This window comes from Vombatus ursinus, unplaced genomic scaffold, assembly GCF_900497805.2.
Source record: "Vombatus ursinus unplaced genomic scaffold, bare-nosed wombat genome assembly UNPS02012709.1, whole genome shotgun sequence".
NCBI lineage: Eukaryota > Metazoa > Chordata > Mammalia > Diprotodontia > Vombatidae > Vombatus > Vombatus ursinus.
This window is the reverse complement of record NW_020952487.1, coordinates 1,389,785-1,402,672: the sequence shown is the minus strand read 5'-3', so window position 1 is coordinate 1,402,672 and position 12,888 is coordinate 1,389,785. Positions and strand designations below refer to the sequence as shown.

Below are 12,888 nucleotides of genomic sequence, written 5' to 3'. Positions count from 1 at the left end.
GTTTCATTGAAGAATTTTACAAGAGATACTAACAATGAGCAAGAGAATGAAGACAGAATATAATGGGTCTTGTAGAAACAAGGGAGGGCAAAGAAATTAATTCCACTTCAGAAATGCTTTTCAAGGAAGGACAAATGGAAAATCTACAGGGGGTTAGGGAATTTGCTAAGTAGTCTGTGAATAAGATGTCCTGTGTGGTTTTCTAAATATGTGCACTTAAAAAATGGAAAAGAGCATGTGGGAAACTCATTTTCCCCCTCACTTGTATTCTATGGCTGAGATTCAGAAATGGTTTCTTTCTAGTCTGCTTATCCAGGCAACAACAGGTAACTTGGCAAACAATGCAGGCACTAAATGGGATTAGGGTGGGTGGGACAGGGTGAGGGAGAGGTTGGCAATGAGAGACTTCAACTACAAATCTCAGGACACTGGATGGTTCTTACAAAAAAAAATATTATGGCACAAATCAGAAAATATGTTTAAGTTAAAAAGTGAGGAAAACTGTCATTCAGTTGTACAAAAGTGTGTAAGACACTTAGAATACCATGGACTAGAGGATGGAACTTCTTCCTCTAGATACTTTGAAAAAAAATAAAAAGGCACAGACACTCGTTTTGAATGAATTAGGTGGCATTGTGCCTGGAGTTAGGAGTAGAACCAGGACATCTTCTCTAGGATCTTTCCAGCATTAGCAGCAGTATCTCATTCTAGGACACTCATGAGGCTATACCTCTAACATTACAATCAGTTTTCAAGGCTGAGCAGACAGTGTTATCTAATAAAGAGATAACTGGACCAGGAGTAAGGAGATGTAAATTCTAGTTTTGTCCTGCTTCTAATCTGCTATTGTTTATCATTTATTGAATTCACACTTAATCAAGGGATAATGATCATTTCTGAATCCCTCACAGAGTGAACAGTGTAAGCCTGAAATATTAATCACTCCTATAGAATCAAGAACATCCCAAATAAATGATGCAGACAGATACTGATAATGAGGGTGGGGGTTGACCAGAGGGTTTGAAGGGGGTTGAATTTCCCTTTTATTTCCTCATGAACTTTTTCTTTAACATACTAGAGTTCAGAGAGAAGGGTAACTGCTATTTAGACACTGTGAGGTGGAGGGTAGTAATAAAACATGACAACTGAACAAATCATTTAACTTCTATATTTTTCTGTCTCTAGAATAAGCACAAAAAAGTCTTACTACTTCTTACCCTGCAGGGATAATCAGTCTCCAAAGGTGGGATTTTATATTCTTCCAAGGAAGAAAGGTATTGAGGGTGTGTCTTCTGGAAAAAAAAACTAGAAAATTTATTCACAAATGTAGATGCAAGATTTATAAACACCATGAAAAATATTGCATATTGGAACATACCTGGATAGTTGACTATATTTTTCAGCTTCAGTTCCTATCTGAATATTTGGCATCATCAGGACAGATACAAATATGGACACAGCTAATTCTCAGTGCCTAAAGGAGAGGTCTCCATTGAACAGATAATGTAGAGCAAATGTCTCATTGTAGACTGACTTTCTCTCTTACCCAACATATGTCAGAGTTGCTGCTCTTCATTAGAGATAGAGTATGTGTAGAACTTCACATTCATTTAGCTGTTTTAAATTTTTTCATCAAAAACAAAAATCCTTAATGGATTCTAAGACAAATACACAGAGAGACCCAAAATTCTTATATATAGGTATATTGTGCATGTGCATGTATATAGTGTACATGCATGTGTACATGTACATGTACATGCATATCTGTGTATACCTATATGTGTATTGTGTATACATATATGTGTATAATACATATATACGTATATTTATGTTGGAAGTATATTTTGGTGGACATACACAAATACACATGCACACACAGACACATATACATGTATACATGTGTATACATATGTGCATGTGTTTGTGTGTGCATATATGCACTTGTGTTGTGCTTATATGTATGTGTTTGTGTGGATGTGAATGTATAGATGTATGTACATGAATTTATGTAGCATGTAGGTGTGTATATGAATACATACACATATATGTATATTTGTATGTGTATATTTAAACATACACACCTATGTGTGTACATGCATGTGTGTTTTACATAATTTCACCAGGCCAGTGATTCCATTGGTACAGGGAGATTCCCTGGAGTTAATTCCTCTCTACAAAAGCAAATCAGCAGCACTCTGAAATTTCTGGTCTTAGAGAGTTGTCTCAGGCCCTGAATGGTTAATGGACCTGCCCAGGGTCACATAGTAGGAGTCAGAGGCAGGATTTGGTGGAGGCAGGTTTCTTGTCTTTGAGGTCAGTTTTTTATCCACTGTACTACAATACAAAAGCCACACAGGTAGACTTATGAATTCAAGAGGTTGATTTCCACAGGTCCCGCAGACAAAAGCAATGGCCTCTTCTTACTCAATGATCTCATCCTATACCTAAATCCCTGCTTTTTTCTGTCCTGTTATAAGAATAATTGATTTAATTCATTTTCATGAATCAGAACTGACTACATTATGAAAGCGTAATTGTGATTCTCCAAACAATACTGGAGTTTTTATACGTTCAGTTCTGGAAAAATGGAAGATCCTTGAGGGAAGGGACTGGTTTTTGTTTGTTTGTTTATTTGTTTGTTTGCTTGCTTACTTGATTGTTTTTATACTCTTAGTACCTGGCTCTGTGATGGAGAAATAGTAGATGGTTAATAAGTGCTTCCTGAATGGCCAGATTAAATTAAACACACACAAAAAATGAGATGATGAAGGTCCAAGAAGTCAAGCTGAAAGACTGATCATAGGCCCACCTTTGGGTATACTGAATGATACTATCAACTCCTTTTTGCTTGTAGAAGAGAGCAGCTAGTGGAAGGGAATGAATTAGCAAATTATTGTCATTCACTTTGATGACCTAACAAAATATACACAGATTTTTTTTCCTACATCTATCTTATCACCTCCACTTTTCACACAAACCCAACTAAAAGCAGAAATTCTGTATCCATTTTTAAAATTTGAATAAAAAGTTTCATTGAAAAACAAACTACAATATCTAGTGTCTGTACCCCAACCAAATAGATCAATAATACCAGCTCGCCAACCCACAAAAATGTACAGTTATCCCTTCCACATTGCAGGGGTTAGGGATATGATACCCATATGATCTGGAAAATCTCTGTAAAAAATTTTGGCCCTCAGTTTGTACCAGAGAAGAGGTCTGAATTTTTTCTTTTTCTTTTATGGCGTGTTTTCAGAGACTTATTGTAAAATTTGGGTTAAGTATTTGGTCATAGGCATATTTTATGCATTTCTGAGGTTCTGAATTTTTTTCTATGTCCTCTGCAGCTTCTGCAAAACTCTCCCCAAATTCCCATTTACAGTAATTTCTTATGCCGACCTGCAATATATTAAAACTGCAATAGGAGAAGTCACGATGTGGGAAGGATAACTGTACTTCCACCTAACCTCCTTTAGGAAGTGCTCTGAGACCCTATGAAATAATAGCTTCTCATGGGCCCAGTAGAGCTGCTATGTCATCTCTGGTTCTGGCCTATGATGTTTAGTAATAATAGTATTCTAGGGAAAGCATCAATTGGATAGACAGGAAATTTTCTCCACCAGAAATATTTCATCCCTAAGGGGATTTCTCTGATTTAAAAATAGCAGAACTAAGGGAGGGAGAAAAATGTGAAATTTAGAGCAAAGCTTTTGCCTTTCCTAAAATTCTTTTCAGAGATTCTTTGACATCCTTGTTTCTTAGAGAGTAGATGAGTGGGTTCAACATGGGAGTAATGAAGGTATAACAAACAGAAGCCACTTTACGCAGCTCAGGGTTGTTGGGGGGAATGAGATACACAAAGAAGGCAGTCCCATACAGCAGACTCACCACCCCAAGGTGGGACCCACAAGTGGAGAAGGCTTTCATTCGACCCTCAACTGATCGGATTTTCAGGATAGTGGACACAATGTAAACATAGGATACCATGATGACTATTAGAGTGGGGAAAATAATGATTCCTGAGAGGGTTAATGACACCATTCGATTGATGACAATGTTGGAACATGAGATCTTTTCAATCGAGTAAGAGTCACAGTAAAAGTGGTTAATAACTCGAGAAGTACAGAAAGACAAAGTAAAGGTGATACTGACTAGGAGAATAGAGGTGACCCAGCCACAAAAGTAAGAGCCAACCACAAGCTGGGTACAAAGGCGTCTTGACATGCGGATGGAATACTGTAGTGGGGAACAGATGGCCACAAAGCGGTCATAGGCCATGGCTGCCAGGACAAAACCCTCTGCTACCATGAATAGGACAAAGAAGAAAAACTGAACCACACAGCCCACAAAGGAAATGGACTTACTTGATGATAAGAAATTGGCTATGGCCTTTGGTGCCACAGCAGAGGAGTAGGAGATATCAATGAAGGAGAGGTTGCCTAGGAAGAAATACATTGGTGTGTTCAGTCGGGGATCAATCAGGATGATGGCCAGGATGCCGATGTTCCCCAAGAGGACCATGGTATAGACAAATAGAAAAGCCAGAAAGAGAAAGATATGGAGTTCTGGGTGGACCCGGAAGCCTACAAAAATGAAGTCAGTCACCTCAGAGTGGTTGTTTGCTTCCTGGTCACCCATGGCAGAGACCTGCTAAGAAAAACAAGGCCAAGGTCAAGAAATGAATTTTCACCTTCAATCTTGGTATCACTAGTGGCAATACTTGCCAACTATTGCCAAATATTTGCCAATTTTTGACAACTTCCCATGATGAGTGCACATTTTGAATGTCTCTTTACTAAGCACTATTTATTTCCTTTTTAAATGAATGTTTCATGATTTTTTTCTTCTCCTCTGTATTCCTTTATACAGATGGGAAATGGGAAGACCAAAGAAGCAATGGACTAAAGTGATGAAGGACGGAACTTTCTCCAAGAGAAGGCTGCCAAGCATGAGCAAGCTTGAGGAATCATCTTTTCTCCAAGTATTTACAAATAAAATTATCACCCATATTTTAGAGCTAGGTTAAATTTGTTGGCAATTTTTTTTTAATTATAAAGAAAACTTTTGATTTGTCCTATTGCAGTGTTTCAGTCTACATAAGCTTCAACCATCATGAATATTCATTAAGTATCCCCTGGTGTAGAAATTGGTCTATAACTTAGAGCTATTTCTGGGGTACCAAAAAGTTAAATGATCTTCCCACGGCCACATAGGAAGTATGTATCAGAGGGAGAACCTGAATGCAGATAGGGGTTGCTGGAGCTAGCTCCAGTCAGTTGCTAACCCTAAAATCAGTAGTGCTACAAATCAGGGCTTGACTTATTTTGCTGGTTTTCTAGTCTTTTAAAAGTGACTGAGGAAATGTTAGTAATGAAGATTAAACTTAAACGTGTATTGTGCATGCAATCTGTTTTCACAGGGAGCTAGTTGTTAAACAGTAGCATGCAACAGAAATCAGGTCTTTCTGATTTCAAGGCCAGTCCTCTATTCACCATGCTATACTGCTTCTCTCTGGAGTAACTAGGTAGCTCATTGCTAAGTGGTGCAGGGGATAGAGTTCTTGGTCTGGAGTCAGAAGACTCATCTTCCTGAGTTCAAATCTGTCCTTAAACACTTACTAGCTGTGTGACTGAGCAAGTCACTTAAACCTGTTTGACTCAGTTTCCACATCTGTTATTGACTGGAGAAGGAAATGGCAAACCATTCCCATATCTTTGCTAAGAAAAACCCAAATGGGGTCACCAAGAGTTGGGCCCAACAGAAATAACTTGACAACAACAACACAATGTGCTGTGTAAGGCAGAAATGCAAAGATTTAAATAAAATGGGTCCTTTTCCCTTGTAAAGCTTATCATGTCAGAATGGGGAAGGAGAGAGAATGTATGAGACATATAAAGCTGGGTTATTTATGAATAATTTATGAGAAATGTTTTTTTAAAAGGTCTGTTTTATGAAATTGGGAATGGTAATGGGGAGAACTATTTCTGAGTTAGGGAGATCAAAGAGATTTTCACAGAAAAAGTATTATTCAAGCTAGGTTTGGTAGAGGGATATGTGTTCACAGATAACTATAATACTTAGATAACTAGACTAAGGATCTTCAATTTTATTAGCATGAGGCTCTCTCTCCACCGAATCTGTGACTTGAGTAGATAAATCCTAAGATATTGCTTGAGGCACAATGAAGTTAAGTGACTTGACCTTAACTAATGTCAGAGACAGGATTTGAACCCAGTGCTTCTCAATCCCAGCACTCTATCCTCCAAGGCTAAGCTATGCTGCCAATAATTATAATATCTCAGAATGACAATAATGTGTATTTACATAGTGCTTCAAGTTTTACAAAGTACTTTCTTTACTATAGTTCTGTTAAGGCAAGTGGTATACATGTTATCTTCTTTCCATAAAGTAGGAAACTGAGGCTCAGCAGGCTTAAATGACTTGATTATGGAGCAGTCATGAGACAGAGATAGGATGTGTGCCCAAATCTCCTGACTTGAAGGCCAATGATCTTTTCACTGTAATAGGAAGAGGTATAAAACAAAGTGCTCTAGTGGTGCCATTGAGGGAAGGGAGGAACTGTTACTAATTGCGGTCATCAGGGAAGGCTTCATGGAGGAAGTCACATTCATGCATACATTCAACAAGGTTTAAGAAACAGTGTCCCTTAGCATAGAGTCAGGAAATGGAGCACTGTGAACAGAAAGTGCCTGATTACACTGGAGCCTGGAGTTTCTTTAGGAAGGAATATCGGATCAACCTGGGAAAGGAGATGGACAGAAGATTCTGAGGACATTAACATCAGGAAAAAAGTGATGGAACTTTACTGAGCAGGCAATAGAGAGCCACTGAAGTTTTTGGAGCAGTCATGATATTGCCAAGAAAAAACATTTTGGTGGTGTGTCTGAAGGACAGATTGGATGGGGGAGAGAGCAAAGGTAGAAAAACCTGTTAGGAAGCCACTGAAAGATTCTCATCATGTCAGGGATGGAAAGAATTTTTGAGGGCATCATGCATAAGCATGAATTCCTGCCTTGAGTGTCCCCATCATCTAACCTTTGTTTTAAGACCTCTAGAGATAGGCAAATTCACTACCTATTGAAGCAACTGATTCCTTTTTTAGATACTTTTCTGGCCCCTAGTAGGCAGCTAGACAGCTAGGTGGCACAGTGGATAGAGCACTGGGCTGGGAGTCAGGAAGACTCATCTTCATGAGTTCAAATCTGGTCTCAGACACTAGCTGTGTAACCCTGGGCAAGTCACTTAATCCTGTTTGCCTCAGTTTCAGCATCTGTAAAATGGTCCGGAGAAGGAAACGGAAAACCACTCTAGTATCTTTGCCAAGAAAATCTCAAATGGGGTCATGAAGAGTCAGACATAACTGAATAACAAAAAGATGCTTAATAAATGTTTATTGATTGATCACTGAGTGATCACAATAATAAGTCATCCTCCTACCCCCCACCCAATGAACCAATCTGTCTCTTCTGGGGCCAACCAAACAAGATTTCTATGTAATAGTCCTTCTGGAACTTGAAGACAGGAATATTGCACCCATTAAGTCTCCTGTTCTTCAGCCCCAGTTCCTTCAGCTAATCCTTACATGGCATAGGCTCCACTCCCATCAATTTCTTAGTCATCCTTGTTTGAATATCCTCCAATCTGTCAAAGTCCTTCCCAAAATAAACACAGTATCTCTATGTAGACAGATTTAGAAAAAGGATGATCATTTGTCTCATTCTGGACACTAACCATCTACTAAAGTAGAGCGTAAAAGCGATATAAAATTGAATTAACTTTTGCCTGCCATATCACTGTAGAGAATAAGGTTGGGCCCAAAGAACCTACATGAGTCAATATCTCTCCCTGCTCCTTTGAAAATGTAGAGCCCATGTATGTGAAACACTGCATGCAATATGTATATGTATATATATATATATATATACACACACATGTATATATTTCCCATTTGTTCTTTGGTTTTACTAAATTTGTTTTACTCTTTTTAAAAAATGTTATTTTAAGGGATAGCTCTCCAGGAGATTAAAGAGGACTAGATAGCCAATCAGTCAGTCAATAAACATTTGTTAAGTGTCATTATATGCCATGTACTAACAGATGCAGAGGGAATATAGGCTACATTAAAACAAACATTAATAAACATCTATTTTTAATTTAAAAAACTAAAAGAAAAGCAATTCAAAAGATTATAGAAGACCTACTAGAGTCCTTCTGTATAGTATGCTGCCCAGAATCACTATTATGAATGCCCAAGAAATGTTCACTATAAAATCATCAATCTAGAACATTTATTCAAACTCTATGAGCTTCACTTTCTTCATCTATAAAATAAAGATAATAAATAAATATTTGTGTGCCCTACCTGAGAGGGTAGTTATGAACATAAAATGTAATCATATATATAAACCATGTTTTAAGTCAGAAAGAGATAGAGACTGGACCTGTGATTTCATAAATACAAAGCAAATCAATGTAAGGAAATATTCTTTATCAAAGCAGATTGGCAACTCCTCAACAAATGATTGTCCTGGAGAGCTGCCTAGAGCATCAGAGAGGTTAATCAACTTGCCCGAGGCCACACAGCCAGGATGTGTCAGAGGTGGGAAGTAAACCTGGTTTTACTCACTCCAAGTCTGATTTTCTGGATGTAGGGGAAGTCACAGTAAATGGCAAGGGTAAAAATTTAAAGAAAGAGAAGAGAACCAGACACAGACTATTGAAGAATATCCATATTAAGAAGGAGAAAGAAGATAAGAGCCAGAAAAGGATCAGTTCAAGGGGCAGGAGAAGAAACAGAAGAGTGTGATATCTCTGAAACCTAAGGAGAAGAGGGTATCTATGAAGTGGGAGTAATCAAACCCTTCAAACAGTAAAGGGATCAAAGAAGAAGAGGGTTAAAACCAAATGACCATTAGATTTGGTAATTAGGGGGCCATTGGTGATTTTTTTCTGGGGGGAGGGAGGCTAGGCAATGGGGTTAAGTGACTTGCCCAGGGTCACACAGCTAGTGAGTGTTATGTGTCTGGGACTGGATTTGAACTCAAGTCCTCCTGACTCCAGGTCTGGTGCTCTATCCACTGAACCATCTAGCTGCCCCCACTGGTAACTTTTGAGAGAGCAATTTCAGTAGAGTGGTGGAGGCAGAAGCCAGATTTTTCAAGAGGCCATAAGGAGAGAATTGGGTATGGTGGTGTAGTTACTGGGTATAGACAACTTTATCAAAATAATGGACAAAGAAAGACAGAAAAGAAGTGAGATAGTCATTGAGTGATTAGTATAGTCAAGAGATAGCTCTTTAAAAAAAAAATAAAAACGCTGGGCATACCTGAACACATGAGTGTGATGGATTCTAAGAGCACATCATTAAGTTTCAGCATTTACACCTCTGAAATCAGCAAATGCTACAAATCAAGGCTTGATAGATTGTATTGTTGATTGTCTAGACTTAAGAAAAAGGTGGAGAAATTTTAATAATGTAGATTAAACCTAAAAATGTATACTATATACAGTTTTTTAGTGAACCAATTGTTAAATATTCATTAGCATGCCCCTTCCTGAGCATGTTTGTAGGCAAATGGAAAGGAGCCATTGGAGGAAAAGATATTGAGATACATGAGGGAGAGGGATGATTGCTGAAACTAGATCATTAGTTTGTGATGAGCAAGTCCCATTTCTGATGAAAGCAAGGCAATAGACTATACGATTTCTCAAGTGTTTTTTTTCCTCCCCAAGATCAAAGGCAAGATTTAACTTTTAGAAAAGATTTAGACCAACTTCTAGAGCTGTGACTAAAAACAGCAGATGTCTAACAGTTGTTTGTGGCTGTTAATCATCTGAATGAAATGGAAAATGACATTTTTGATGTTCTTACCTGAATATGTTTCTTTTTCCTTCTCTTGGTCACTTTTATAACTGCCGAACTCCAATATTTTGTTTGGTGTTTGATTCTTGAGAGAGGTAGAAGTTGAAGGAATTAATGATAGTCAAAATTAACTACATTAAGTAGTCATTTATACCAAATGCAGACCTAAGAAATTCCCAATTACAGCGTCATGTCCTTAGTTTGAGATCCTTCCCATATATACATATTTTCTCATAATATCCCATTTTTAATAAGTAGTCTCTTGAAAAAAAATTCTGTTAAACATGCATCCCTTCTGAGCACCCAAGTATAGACTAGGAGACCCTGAAATTAGAGAATGTTAGATCTAAGAGAGACTTTAAGAATCACTCAGTCTCGTCTTTTCGTTTAACAGCTAAGGAAACTAAGGAAACTTTTAAGACCCAGAAAACATTCATTGATACATCATTCAGGCAGGAAGTGGAAAAATCCAAGACTCAAATCCAGACTTTCAGATTCTTTTAGCCCCCCTCTTTGAAAATACCATAAGATCATAGCAATAATAAAACCTACTTTGCCAGGTTGTTGTGAGGATTAAAGGGCTTGTGGAAATCTTAAAGTATTTATCAATATCCAATTAGTACAGGAACCCAAAGCAGCTTCTGAATCATCAGTGAAAAACAGCAAAGAATGTTAAAACTGGAAGTGGTGGGAGATCATTTAATCCAACCTCCTTGTCATTCCAGCTTTATGAACAATTAATTAGCTAGAACTAAAATTAGGACAACTATCAAAAACTGGAACCAGTACTCATGGAACCAAGGAATAAAATTGGAAGAAAACTCCCTGTCCTCCTTTCTGGGTAGTTTTTCAGTTGTTAGATTGAGGAACCTGAAATAAAAATAGAAATTAACAGGGGCAGAAAACTCAAGTCATTTGTTGAGAGTTTGAAAGTTCCAAGATGATCTGTTAGGATTGCAGCAACATAGAATTGTAGTGGCTTAAATTGTCTTAAATCTGATGTCACCTCTGCAGGTAATTGCAAGATGAAGGTTGTTCTGAATTTTCTAAGAGGTGGTCTCTGGAGAGAAGGAGAAGAATAGGTCAATTACATAAACACAACAAAGAGCAGGCACCAGGGCCATGACCCATAAGGAATCAAACTGAAGATAATAAGTGGTAGAAGAGCACAAATTCTAGGAGAAATCAAAACAAAATACCTCAATAGCGATGATTTATTCCCTTGTTGTGTTACCAGTTTTCTTGTTGGCAAAAGGTGCTAGGTAATTCTTATCTCCCTGTATCTCAACAGACATATTAAGCCAATGATATAAGGGGATCTTTGCCACCAAAGAATAAAGTGCTATCAAAATTAATGATTATAATGATTCAATAAACACCAATTATTTTTCAGAATCCAGACAATCAAAATAATGAGGCTATTTTGGAGGAGTTAGTTTTTTTTTTAATTTTCAACTTAAATACATAAGAAAAGAAAAAAAACAAACAAATAAACAAACATTATCATGTATACAGCAGACCATAAGAGAGGATTCAATATAAAACAAGACATTTCCATTTCAAGAAAACCTGTTTAATAAATATTGTACGTTGTTTTCAAAGCTGCCCAGCTTTGCTTCCTTACTGGTTTTCCTTTGTTCTCTGCTGTGCACTTTTTACTTTATTTTTTCCTCCCTCCCTGTCACCCTAAAGAAAGCTACAATTACGAATGAAGATATATATATGTATGTGTGAGTGTGTGTGTATTCTTAGCTAAATGGGCTTTATTTATACAAGAAAATTTTAATTTAAAATAATTGAAATTATCCTTTTTATACTTCAACAATGCTCTCTGCCTAGTTTAAGGTCCAATACTGATGAATCTACTTCTTTTACACCTTTTTTTTTCCTGGTTTCTTTGAAGTTCCTGACCTATTGCTCTTCCAAATAAACTTTATAATTTTTTCTAACTTGGAAAAAAATTCTTTTAGTAATTTAATTGGCATGACACTGAATAAATAGATTAGTCAGGTGAAATTTCACTTTAAAAATTATTTTTGGCTTTACTCACCCATGAATAATAAATATTACTTCAAATTACTTCAAATATTGCTTAGATCTGAGTTTATATATATGAAAAGTATTTTATGTTTATGTTCATATAATCTCTGTGTCTATTTTGGCAGGTATTAAAATACTAAGGCATTTTATACTGTCTAGGTATTTTAAATGGTCTAAAACAACATTGAATAATATTGTTGACACATAGTATAGTTTCTTTATTTTTCACTTACTTTATTTTAACTTTAACTTTGAGATCATGATTACTATCCCTGTTTTTTTTTACATACAAAATTCTACTCCTATCCTTTACTTTATCTTTGTGTGTATGTCTCATTTTAGAATGTTTCCTGAAAGCACATACTATTGAATTCAAATTTTTAATATGCTATCCATTTTGGTTTTATGGGTAAATTCATTCCATTCACATTCTAAACTCCAATTACTTATCGTATATTTTCCTCCTTCTTATTTTTTCTCACTATCCTTCTCATGCTATTTACTGTATCTGTCTCCACTCCTCTGCTTTACTTCTACCCACTACCTTGCCCTCTTATTCCTTAACCTATCCATCCCTCTAAAAATCCCTCCCTCATCCCCTCCTCCCACCCTATCTGCTTGATCTCTTATTTCTTTCTGAATTTAGAAGACTTTTATACATATATGTATATACGCACATATTTGTATATATGAATATATGTGTGTATGTATACACATATACATACACATACACACACATATAATTCCCATCATTAATCCATTGCCAATGAGAATAAGTTTCCAGTACTACCCATTCTCTCCCCTACTAGCTTCTTCTGTATCAGTTTTTCCTTTTATACCTTATTTGTATGAGATAATTATTCCTTTTTATCTCTCCCAGTACAGTTTTATTTCTTTTAGAATCACAGCATCATACTCAGCTCAGCCCAAGTCTTTCTTTCAAACTGCCCAAATAATGATGACAA

At 36.8% G+C, this 12,888-nt stretch overlaps 1 protein-coding gene across 1 annotated transcript; it reads right to left on the bottom strand.

Moving 5' to 3' along the window:
* Positions 1-3,696: 3,696 nt before the first annotated feature.
* LOC114040068 (olfactory receptor 9K2-like) lies at positions 3,697-11,605 on the bottom strand. The gene is made up of 2 exons (XM_027858051.1): positions 11,595-11,605; positions 3,697-4,666 (listed from the first exon to the last, which is right to left on the bottom strand). The coding sequence occupies exon 2, from the start codon at positions 4,636-4,638 to the stop codon at positions 3,697-3,699; it is 942 nt and encodes a 313-aa protein (XP_027713852.1). The 5' UTR covers positions 4,639-4,666; positions 11,595-11,605.
* Positions 11,606-12,888: the final 1,283 nt, after the last annotated feature.